Here is a 12,144-nt window from a genome sequence, read left to right as displayed (position 1 = left end):
ATTTAATTTATACATTTTAAAATTAAAATCAACATAAATTAAAACTTAATTATATGTCGAATCATACATGTTTAAATAGTTTTTGGATTAAGACAATGTTTCAAATTAGGTATACAAGTACAACTTGTTTTTAGCTCTTCTTGTCCAAAAAAAAAAAAAAGTACAACTTGTTTTGAATGGTAAGAAGGAAAAAGAGGGTTGTACAACTTGGACTGACTGAAATGGGCTGATAAGATGAAACCATGATTCGATGATAGGGTCCAAAAGTCCAAAACCATCAAACGGTTGTAAAAAGACCCAAAAAACAATCGGCCACCATTTCATAAAAATACAACCAGCTCTCATTTTTCTCCTTCATTCACTCTTCAACAAATTTCACAGATTCATTGTAAATTGTTCTGGGTAATTTGTAAAAAAATTCTTCAATAATCCTGTATCCCCTAAAACCCTAGAAAGGGTTTACATTGAAATCGCAAACTAAATTATAGATTTCAAAATCACCTGCAATTTTTTCTAGATTGGGAGAAACAAAAATGGAGATTAAGCTGTCGTTTGCAGCTGATAATCCTCCATTATCAGTCATTGCTGCTGCTAAAATTGCTGGGATTTCTCTGTCTCCTGACCCGTCTCTTCCATCTGGCTCTGCTCCCAAGTTTATCTTCTCAAATGGGTATAATTTTTCTTCTCTAATCTTTGCATTTTCGTCTTGTTTATATGATTTTCTGTAATTGCTTTTTTATGTAAGATATCGAACAATTAGGTCTCTTTTTCCTGCAATTAAATACTCCAGTAGGTAATTTTAGGTTAATTTAGTAATGTTGAGTTTCGATAATGAGAACTGTATTGCTGTCATGAAATTAGCTGTAAATTTCATGATTGCATAGAGTATACTACGAGGTTATAAATCATGGGATTGATAATGAATAAATGAATTCGTGTGTAATTTTGTGGGGTGTTCTGCGAAGAATGATGCTCAAATGAATTACCCTTTCATAATTGTATGATGAATTTGTGTTGAATGAGCTGTCATTTCAAGAAAAGACCATGGTTTGTTTGGGTGCTACTAGCCCACTGCTAAGTTAACTAATTAGGCCATAGATTTTTATGTTTAATTTATGCGTTTTGCTAAAACAGAATGTATGCAGAGTTTGATTGAACTTATTGCTGTTTGGAAGGATTAGTCTAGTGTCATGTCTTTCTCATCCAGCCAAACTAAAAGAGATTGGGGGGAGGTAGTTGTGGCATCTTTTAGCTTACAATTTGCGCATACTTGAATCTGGCATGTGATTTTTATGAGTTATTGGGAGTTAATATCATACATGCTCTGCCAAGACATGCCTCACAGCCATGTTGCAAATTTATCACTGTGGAAAACTCTATTATGAGGCTACTAAAGCGTCGTTCATATATGTTTTTTGGTATCATAGGGGAAACCTCCGTGGAACCTTGGTCCTTCTGCGATATATTGGCAGAGTTGCGGATAAACTGACTCTATATGGGAAAGATTTATATCAGACTGGAGAGGTTTTTTTCCCTTTATATTCTTTATACATTTTGGTCTTAACAGCTCAGATGCTTCAACCTAAACTGTGGTCCTGATGCTGACATCTTTTTGTGGGCTGCATTTCTGTACAGATTGATCAATTCTTGGAGTATCTACCTATTCTTGAGAAAGGATCTGAGTTTGAAGCAGGTTGCAGCTATCTGGATGCCTACTTATCGACTAATACCTTATTGGTTGCCCATGATGTGTCGATTGCTGACATCTTTTTGTGGGCTGCCCTTGCTGGTAATGAGTCTATAATCTCATTGGATGTTAATAGTACATATTACGTTAAACTTGAATTTTCTGATGTGTTTTCTTTGGTTATTGAAGAATATATGCAATTTAAATATTCGTTTTCATGTGAAGTAAGGTTTATGTGTTATATATATACCGAGGAAGCTCTCATCTAGATTCATAATCTTTAAAGCTTCTGAAGAATTTGTTTCTGAGTATTACTTGTGCTTATAATTTGTATGTTTTTGGGTAGATGTTATATGATTCATGGTAAAAAGAAAAAAGCTCCTGTTTTCAAATTGGTAATAACATTCTGCTTGCTCTGGCCGCTCTGCCCCCTCTGCCCCATATCACACTTACGCTGTAGGGGAATTCTGCATACACTGCATAGGCCCCATATCAAACTTACGCTGTAGGGGAATTCTGCATACACTGCATAGGAGAAAGACATGCATGTGATGGTGGACACTGTAGCAGCAGATTTAACTAAGAATTATATTGTTCACCAAAGCTTTAAAATACAAGCCATTTTATCAACCCAGTGACCTAAAATATTATTTTGAATATGTGAGCTCAAAGGGACTGTATATGTGCCACCTTAGCCCTTGTTTGAAAAGGTAATACCTGCCACCTTCTTCACATTAGATATGATGTCAAAGACAAGCTATGAGGGTGTACTCTGACTTATTAAATCACAGCATTAACCTATCTGTGTTGCCCCCCTCCCCCTCCTTTTAAGCCAATGACGAGGCAGGGGTTTTTGTTGCATCCTTAGTGTGGGGTGGAAGGAATAAGTTTTTTTCCTTGGACAGCCAAAATTTCAGTTATGTCTCTCAAATTGAGATAGATCTTCAGACTCTTCACCACTACTCAATGACAGGAAAGCACCTTATTTCGAAAGATTTTTTAAATAATTTTCTCATTTGTAAATTTGAATATTTGCTTATACTACTTATCCGCACACTTAAAAGTGTGCGACGTGTCTGATTCTGACAAGAATAATTAATGAGGTTATGACCTAAGTTGAAGAGGACAAGTCCGAAGGGAGGTGGAGGTTGGGTGCCTTAAATAATTATATTTCTAAATAACATGCACTTTAGGTTCAAGGTAATTACTAATTAGGGACTACTTTATGAGACAGCCCTTGTATGTGGGATTATTCCTTAGCTAAATTAAAGGTGGAACTGTTCTAAGAAGATTGGGCAAAGGTGGGATTATTAAAACAAGATTTTCACAAAATGGTTTTTAACTTTTTAAGTGTACTGGGATTTGCAATGGGAGTTTGTAATTTTGTAGTCTAGCATTATTTGTAATTATTTATCATTATTAACTTGTTGAACTATGTATCCATTCTCAACCTTTTCTAAAGGAATTTCCTCTGGTAGGTGCTGGCCAAAGGTGGGAAAGCTTGAGAAAATCCAACAAAAAGTACCAACACTTGGTGCGTTGGTATAACTCTCTAAGCTCTGAATTCAGTGCTTTGAGTGAGGTGTTGCAGACGTATGTTGGGAAAAAGGGCTCAGGGAAGCCAGTTGGCGGGAAATCGAAAGACCCAGAGTCTCGAAATGAATCGAAGAGCACTGGTGGTGACAACAAAACAACTAGCCGATCTGAAATAGATCTTCCTCATGCCGAAGTGGGGAAAGTTTGTGTAAGGTTTGCTCCAGAGCCTAGTGGGTATCTTCACATTGGACACTCAAAAGCAGCATTGTTGAATAAGTATTTTGCTGAAAGGTATAAAGGCCGTCTGATTGTGCGCTTTGATGACACAAACCCAGCCAAAGAGAGTAATGAATTTGTTGATAACCTTCTCAAGGATATTGAGACTCTGGGTATTGTTTATGATGATGTTACATATACTTCTGATTATTTCCCTAAGTTGATGGAAATGGCTGAGAATTTGATCCGCCAGGGTAAAGCCTATGTTGATGATACACCACGCGAGCAAATGCAGAAAGAAAGAATGGAAGGGATTGAATCAAAATGCAGGGATAATAGTGTGGAGAAAAACTTGGAGTTATGGAAGGAAATGATTGCAGGATCTGAAAGGGGTTTAATGTGTTGCATTAGAGGTAAGCTGGATATGCAGGATCCAAATAAATCCCTGCGAGACCCTGTTTACTACAGATGTAATCCAATGCCTCATCATCGTATAGGGTCCAAGTATAAGGTTTACCCAACCTATGACTTTGCCTGTCCATTTGTAGATTCCGTGGAAGGAATAACACATGCTCTAAGGTCTAGTGAATATCATGATCGCAATGCTCAATATGACAGGATTCAACAGGATATGGGACTAAGAAAAGTTCATATATATGAATTTAGTCGACTAAATATGGTCTATACTCTTCTTAGCAAGCGAAAGCTTCTCTGGTTTGTTCAAAATGGAAAGGTGGATGGCTGGGATGACCCTCGATTCCCCACCGTGCAAGGCATTGTCCGTAGAGGGCTGAAGATTGACGCTTTAATCCAGTTCATACTTGAGCAGGTGATGACGGCAATCAATTTTACTATGCAATTAGTAGATAATAAATTTTATTCTTCCCTTTAATATTTTATTTTTCCTATAATTCTATTAAATCTGTTTATATTTTCTGCAGGGGGCTTCCAAAAATCTCAATCTCATGGAATGGGATAAGCTCTGGACCATAAACAAAAAGATCATTGATCCTGTGTGTGCTAGACACACTGCAGTGATTGAAGAGCGTCGTGTTTTGGTGACTCTGACTGATGGCCCTGAGCAACCATTTACTCGTATTATACCACGTCATAAAAAGTATGAAGGTGCTGGAGAGAAGTGCACAACATTCACTAAGAACATATGGATTGACCATGCTGATGCAGAGGCCATCTCTGTCAATGAAGAAGTAACTTTCATGGACTGGGGTAATGCCATTATCAAAGAGATCAAGAAAGACGAGGCTGGGAATGTTGCACAGTTAATAGGGGTTCTGAATCTAGATGGATCAGTCAAAACCACTAAGTTGAAGCTAACCTGGCTGCCTGAGATTGACGAGTTAGTTAAACTTCAACTTATGGAGTTTGATTACTTGATTTCAAAGAAGAAGGTACATTATTCATCTTTTTCTGACTTTCTTGGGTCCAGAAGGCTGCTATCATTGAACAAGTGAATATTTAATCAGAAGGTTTATAAGCTGATTCTCTGACCAATTTTCCTGTTGAACTTGATTCAGGTGGAAGAGGATGAGGATTTCCTCGATGTGCTGAACCCTGTCACTAAGAAAGAGACTTTGGCTATCGGGGATGCAAACATGCGAAATTTGAAACATGGAGAAGTTATTCAGTTGGAGAGGAAGGGATACTTCAGATGCGATGTTCCCTATGTGAGACATTCAAAGCCAATTGTTCTCTTTGCTATCCCAGACGGGAGGCAACATTAAGGTAGTAATTACTTGAGATTTAGCTGTGTTCAATATTTCGTCTTTACATTTTAACAGTAACTCCACATCTGATTTTTTTTTAGTATATATAAATCTGCATAATCAGTATAAAACCCGTTGTGGTATCTTGTAGAGATTTGCAAAACCCTTTCATGAATTTAATTTTGTATTGTAGGTAACTTGTTGGGCACATTGAAGTACAAATAAGTGTGACTCATTTACTTCTTTGACTTGAAGATATGAAGGCTACCGGATGCAGAGGAATAGAGGATAGTTTACTTGGTTCTGGGAGATTTTGTTGTAAGATGCAGTTGAGGATTGAATTCGAGTGAATTAACCCCTTAGTTTGAGAATTGATCCAAAGCTATAGATCCTAACCTCGCCCCTGTGTCCTGTACGTCAACTCAAAATCATGTTTTTCCATTACAAGACATATGGTGTTGAAATCCTTTGTTTTTATTCCAGAATTTTCGATAATATACTGCTGTGAAGCTTGATTTTCATTTCAAAAAGAATCAAATCAAATTATTTTCGCACACTTTTGGTTTTTTTAAGTGGATAATTCAATCTTCAACTTCCTGATTTCTAACGGAATATTGCAATCAACGGTTTGAATCCTCTTCCTGTCTGTGTTCCATCTGATCGTTTGTTGTTGCAGTAATGTGATGTAATCACTCAAAGCTAGCCCAATACCCTTTGTAGATCTTTTCGGATACAATTGAGTACCTTCATCTTACACCCAGGTGCACCTAGCACTGTACCCTTTGTAGTTCTGTTTGGAAATATTTGAGTACCTTGAACTTGCACCCTGGTGCAATTAGAGCCAAGTGCATCAAAGGATGACCTTTTACTCATTTGATGATTTATGCTAATTTTAAAAAATAAATAAATTAATAATGTTTTAGTTTTCAACCATTTTGAATCTATTCTCAATTTCCTCTCTTCACAGCCTTAGATAGGAAACGCAAGAATCCAATTTCAATTAGTTAATCAATCTCAAGCTTTCAAATATGTAGACTCTCAATTTTAAACATTTTTTTATAAATATAAAATCCGTCCAAATTGTATAATTTCTTATTTATTATTTGGATTTTAGATGTATTCACACTCCTCATTCCTGAAATGCAAATTTTCCTCTAAAGATAATGTACCGAAATCCTTCAAAGATCCTTTCAAACCCTTCTTCCCTCAAAACACACATATTAAGAATTACTTGTTTTTGGTATTCGACAAATTAAAGCAGGAATCTTCATTATATTTGAAAGGTACAAGAAGAGGTTAGGAATCTAAATGGAGACTAGCACATGGTACATTCACTTTTTTGTCTTTGTGGTACTGTTTAAAAAAAACTACCAAAACTACTTATTGCTATAGTTTTTGCAAAATGCATCACAAATAGCTTTTAAAGTACTCTTTATACCAGTGTTAAGTAGCTGAACTAGTTGTTCTAAACATTAAGAGTGTGTTTGGGTTGAAGGAATTAGGGGGAAATGGAAGGAGGAAGTATCTTTCATTTGGATAGCAAATTAGGGATAAAAGGAATTGGAAGGAAGAGACATGGAGGGATTAAATTATAAGAAAATAATCTCTGCAACAATGGAGAGATTTGGAAGAAAGAACGGAAAACAATCCTTTCTTCCTTCCCCTTCCCTCCGGACAGTGATACACATACATTGAATGTATGTTAGGGGTGTCCATTATTCGGATAAAAACCGAAATTCAACCCAATCCAAACTGAATTATCAATTCGGATCGGATCCAAACTTCAAATTGGCGGATCAGATTGATTTTTTTTTAAAATTCGGATTTTCGGATCGGATCGGATTGACCTTGTTCGGATTCAAAAAACTGAAACAACCGAATTATAAAAGCGTTATTTTACAAAAAAATATTGTTAATATTATTCAAGTTAAACTATGTTTTTTATTACAATAATTTTAATCATATAAACTATGTTTTCAATACTGGTATAAATCATATACTACTATACTTTCAAGAATTGAAATTTTATTTTTATAATCGTATTAGGCCCAAAAAAATTAGCAACGTATTTTAATTCGGATTTTCGGATTAGATCCAAATAACCGAATTATAAGTCTGATTGGATTTGGTAAGTAATTCGGATCGGATTGGATTTGAAAATTAAAAACCGAAATTTATTTCGGATTGGATTGGATTGGATTTGGGCTAAATCCAAACCGAAAACCGAATGGACACCCCTAATGTATGTGGACCCAAGATACATTACCAATGAGAGGCTTCCACATCAGCAAAGGCAAAAAAAAAAAAGAGGGAAAGTAAGAAGGGAAAATTTCACCCTTATTGGCGCCTAAGGAGCTCTGTAAGCGGGAAAGATGTTGGCGAAATTCTTAGCGCCTAAGCCTAACATCATTAAATGCAGAAATTTATTTATTTTTTTTTCTTCTGAAATTTATATTAATTCATCAATGATATTATCACAACCATTATACAGGTTAAGATGAGCATGACGCCGGAGAAGATGAACAGGACACCGGAAAATATGAACAAGACGCCAGAGAAGATGACGGAATCTAGCGAAGACGATTACTCCAATAAAGTAATTAGAATTTTCAATTCGCGACGATGTTCAGTGGTCAAACAAATTCGATTTTATGTTTAACAATCCACCATGATCGATTTTTTTTTATAACATTTCTTTAATTTAATTAAATCAATCTTACTGCACTTATCTCGCTTTTCCAATTCAACAATTGACCGTGAACGGTTAATTAAATTTCAGTATATGATATCAATTTAGATAAAATATACTTTATATTGAAATAATGTCATTCATTTCTCGTATTAAGATTTCCATGAATTTCCAAACTGGATTCTGAACATGAACGGGTAATTAATTTTCAGTCCTTGCGACTTTCATGGTTGATACATAGATACATATATATTTCGTAACAATAACAATTGTTTAAGTAAAATCATATTTTTCCACTGATCATGTACAAATTCAAATGTGTTAGATACTAATCAATTACTAATTAAATCAGTAACAAATCCTATACCGAACTTTATTATGAAAAAAATTAACTATTTATATTAGCATATACTAAGTATAAGTAAAATAATTAACTATTTATGTTAGCAATCTGCAGACTATACCCTAAAACCCCGAATACAAATGGACTTGTTAGGTTATGTTATAATTACAAAAATTAAAACTACTCAAACAGTTGTTGTTACTAAATAATCATGTCAAAAACAAAATAAACTTAAACAACAACTATAATCGACATAGCTATCCTTCAATATAGAATAAAAATAATAATACTAATAGTTATCCTTCGATATATAATAATAATAATAATAATAATAATAATAATAAATATAATAATAATAATTATAATATTAGAAGGTTACGTAATTTGTATTTATAATTTATGGTAGAGAATATAATATTAGAGTATACCACGGTAACTTAAATTGTCAATTGAATTATATAAATGATTTTTTATAAATTAATTAAAAATTAACTATATCTTTTAAAAAATAAACTATCCAATCCCATTTATTTACAGTACTAAGGGGATGTTCCCCGCAACATATTTTAAATTCAATTCAGTTCAATTCGGTTTCTAATTTACTTCTCTCATAAAATAGTTCAGTTCAGTTTAGTAAATCAGAACAAACCCTTACAAAAATTCTATTCATTAAGTGCATATGTATTCCGTATGCGACTTCCCCGGCAGATCCAGAGTTAGATAGTTATATAGTAACAATAACAATTGTTTAAGAAAAATCATATCATTTGATTGACCGTGTAAAAATTAAAACGTTTTAGATACAACCTTTGTATTATTCATTTCATATTTAATTGCTAATTCATTTAGTAAATTTACCTATCCCAACCTGTATTATGTACAAATTAACCACTATATTAGCGTTTTCTAAACTTTAGTACATATGAATGATACACTACTAAAATTCGGCTAAATTGCGATCGTTTTTCTACGAACGTCTGAAAAACGGTCGCAAAATATGAAATTTGCGACCGTTTTTTATACGGTCGCAATATAACGACTGCTTTGACAACGGTTGCAAATTTGCGACCGTTTTATGACCGTTTTTAGCATTTTAGACGGTCGCTAGGATGTTTGAACAATTAAAAATAATTCTAAATTAAAATAAATCGTTTGCGACCGTCAAAGAGACGGTCGTAAATGTCATAATCTGCGACCGTCAAAGACGGTCATAAATGTCATAATCTGCGACCGTTACAGACACCGTCGTAAATGTCATAATCTGCGACCGTCAAAGACAGTCGTAAATGTCATAATTTGCGACCGTCAAAGACAGTCGTAAATATCATAATTTGCGACCGCTTTAACGGTAAAAACGGTCGTAAAAGACCTTTTTTTTTAATTAAAAAATACGATATAAAAGTATACCTTATTCACAAACCCTAATCTACTTCACACTCCCTCACGCCGCTCACCCCTCCTCTTTCTTTTCTCTCTCCTGCTCTTTCTTTCTTTCTTACTTCTCTTTCTCACGCTCCTCCATCTCTTTCTTCTCTATCCTTACTTCTTCTTCTCACGTCTCCATTTTCGTTAGCATTTCACACCCCTCCATTTTCGTTCGCTTCTCACGCCCCTGCATCTTCGTTCTCTTTTTCTTCTTCATTCTTTTCAGATCTGTAGTTTTGGTGTACGGATTTTCGTCGACAAACAAATTATGGTGTTCGGATTTCTTCAACAAACGAGTTATGGTTTTTCATGGTCAAATTCAACCATAAAAATTCCAGATCTGGAGTTTTTATGGTCGAATTTGACCATATAAACCTAAAGAGGAAGAAATATTGGTTAAGGTATGTTGTTTTTTCTGAAAATTTTGTTTGTTTTTGTTTATTCTCGATTGGTTTTATTTCGTTTTTTATTCGAATTTTCATGTTTATATTTCTATAAAATTTGTTGATTTTTTTTTTTCTGATTTTTGTTTTGAGTTTTTGTTCGAATTTCGTTTGATTTTGAGTTTTTGTGGATTTTATTCATATTTTGTTCAATTTTTCGTTGATATTATGTTTGATTTTCGTGAACTCTGTTCATAGTTTGTTTGATTTTTCCATGTATATATTTAATCAAATTTTGGTTGATTTTTTTTTCGATTTTTGTTTGGAGTTTCTCTTGACTTTTGTGAACTCTGTTCTTATTTAGTTCCAATCTCGTTGATTTTGTTCGAATTTTGTGAACTTTTTTCATATTTTGTTGTTTTTTCTCGTTAATTTTAGTTTGATTTATGGTAACCTTTTTTTTTTTTTTTTTATAATATAATAATTTTGTGGTGATTTTGGTTAAGGGATTTTTTGGGTGGGCGACAGTGGTGGGGATTGAGGTAGGCGCGGTGGTAGGAGGTTTTATGGGATGGCTTTAGTGGTGGGCTGGTGGCAGTCCGTGGTGGGTGGGTGAGATTTATGGGAGTGAAGGTGGTGTGTTCGAGGTGGCTGGTAGTGTTGTAGGGTGGGTAGTTGTGGTGAGGTTGGCTGTGAAGAACAGGTAGGGGTTTTTTTTTCTTTTTTTTTTAAATTTTAACGACGGCCATAAGCGGTCGCTAAAATCCAGATTTGCGACCGGTGCTAAAAACGGTCGTAATTATAAAATCTGCTACCGTTTTCCAAACGGTCGTTGAAAATTTTAAAAACGGTCACAAAAAATCTGCGACTGTCAATCGGTCGTAATTTTTATTTTTTGTGACCAAGTAAATAACGACCACCCGTTACGACCGTTGACGGTCGCAATTAAATTTAACGACCGTTTTTACTATTTTCAACGACCGTCAGAGACGGTCGCAATTTAGCCAAATTTTAGTAGTGATATATATATATATACCCCGTATCATACTACAGCTTATTATCTATTAACTAGTTTTTGGCTCGGGCGATGCTCCTATCATTGTTTGTAAATAAAAAAGTAAAAAAAAAAAAAAAGTGCAATATATTGGTTGTTTTATGAATTTATAATAAAAAGTCACTTATATATATTGATAATATCGTGTCTTTAAAATATAATTTATTACTTTTTGTTTGATGCCATCGAGGAAAAAGGAGGCTTAAATAATGGAAGTGGCCAGGAGAAACTAAAATTAAAAAGAGAAAAGGAAAAAGTTGAATTGAAGAGGAGAGATGAAGATGAAGTATAAGTTTAATGAAAGACTTACAGAAAGACTTAAAAGATTAATAAATGCAATAAAACATGTGGTACTTCGGTTAGAAAATAATCTATAGAAATGTAATGGGATGGGAACATGTGCCGTTTCTAGTTAGAGTTTTTAAATACTTATAGATTTAGATAGATTTGATTTATTAATTTGATTTTGACAAACTACTAATATATAACATTTGATTACAAAGGTTTAGAGAACCCCATTAAGAACATGTGTGAAGTTGTAGTTGATTTTATCAAGTTACATATTTGGTAACGAGGTACAAAATTGTAGTATCAATACATACTAATGTGAAAAATGTTTTGAGTTTTAGTTGGTCTTACTACTCTTTGTAATAATTATCTTTGATATTTTATAAGTAACATGAATATAATATATGTATCATAAACTACTAACAAAAACATTATAATTATTGTATCCTAAATTATCGTATCTTATCACTTCATGGTTAAAACACTATTGATGTGCAGGACAATTCCCTTAATAATAGGTTCAAACAAATTTATCTAAACGACAAAAAACTAGATCATTCAGCGCATACCTTATTAAAAACCTACGTTACGTCATAATTCAGATAAAATTTGTTACGTACATGGTTACTTTAAAGTTAGTTTAAAATTTCATTATGAATGAACAATTTCAAATGTGTTAAATTTTCTGTAGATATAAAGACTATATACGTACATCTCTTATTATATGATTGGTCCAAAAGTATTTATTGATTAAATGTATAATTCAATACTTAAAATAAACACTACAATTCACATATGC

At 33.8% G+C, this 12,144-nt stretch overlaps 1 protein-coding gene across 1 annotated transcript; it reads left to right on the top strand.

Annotated features, from left to right (window-relative positions):
• Positions 1 to 349: 349 nt before the first annotated feature.
• Positions 350 to 5,714, top strand: LOC145567191 (glutamate--tRNA ligase, cytoplasmic-like). Its single transcript, XM_081626433.1, has 7 exons — positions 350 to 670; positions 1,428 to 1,524; positions 1,636 to 1,789; positions 3,166 to 4,268; positions 4,381 to 4,848; positions 4,975 to 5,182; positions 5,357 to 5,714. Exons 1-6 carry the CDS (start codon positions 534 to 536, stop codon positions 5,179 to 5,181), a joined length of 2,166 nt encoding a protein of 721 aa, XP_081482559.1. The 5' UTR covers positions 350 to 533; the 3' UTR covers position 5,182; positions 5,357 to 5,714.
• The last annotated feature ends 6,430 nt before the right edge of the window (positions 5,715 to 12,144 follow it).

Source organism: Chenopodium album, chromosome 11 (genome assembly GCF_948465745.1).
Source record: "Chenopodium album chromosome 11, dcCheAlbu1.1, whole genome shotgun sequence".
Classification (NCBI taxonomy): domain Eukaryota; kingdom Viridiplantae; phylum Streptophyta; class Magnoliopsida; order Caryophyllales; family Amaranthaceae; genus Chenopodium; species Chenopodium album.
This window is presented reverse-complemented; position numbering and strand designations above follow the sequence as displayed.

What these genes read in the sequence shown, in the direction of transcription:
- LOC145567191 (XM_081626433.1), top strand. Translation starts at nt 534, where the DNA reads ATGGAGATTAAGCTGTCGTTTGCAGCTGATAATCCTCCATTATCAGTC. An exon ending in TTTGTGGGCTGCCCTTGCTG is followed by an intron (nt 1,790 to 3,165) that starts GTAATGAGTCTA and finishes TTCCTCTGGTAG; the next exon opens with GTGCTGGCCAAAGGTGGGAA. An exon ending in ACTTGATTTCAAAGAAGAAG is followed by an intron (nt 4,849 to 4,974) that starts GTACATTATTCA and finishes AACTTGATTCAG; the next exon opens with GTGGAAGAGGATGAGGATTT.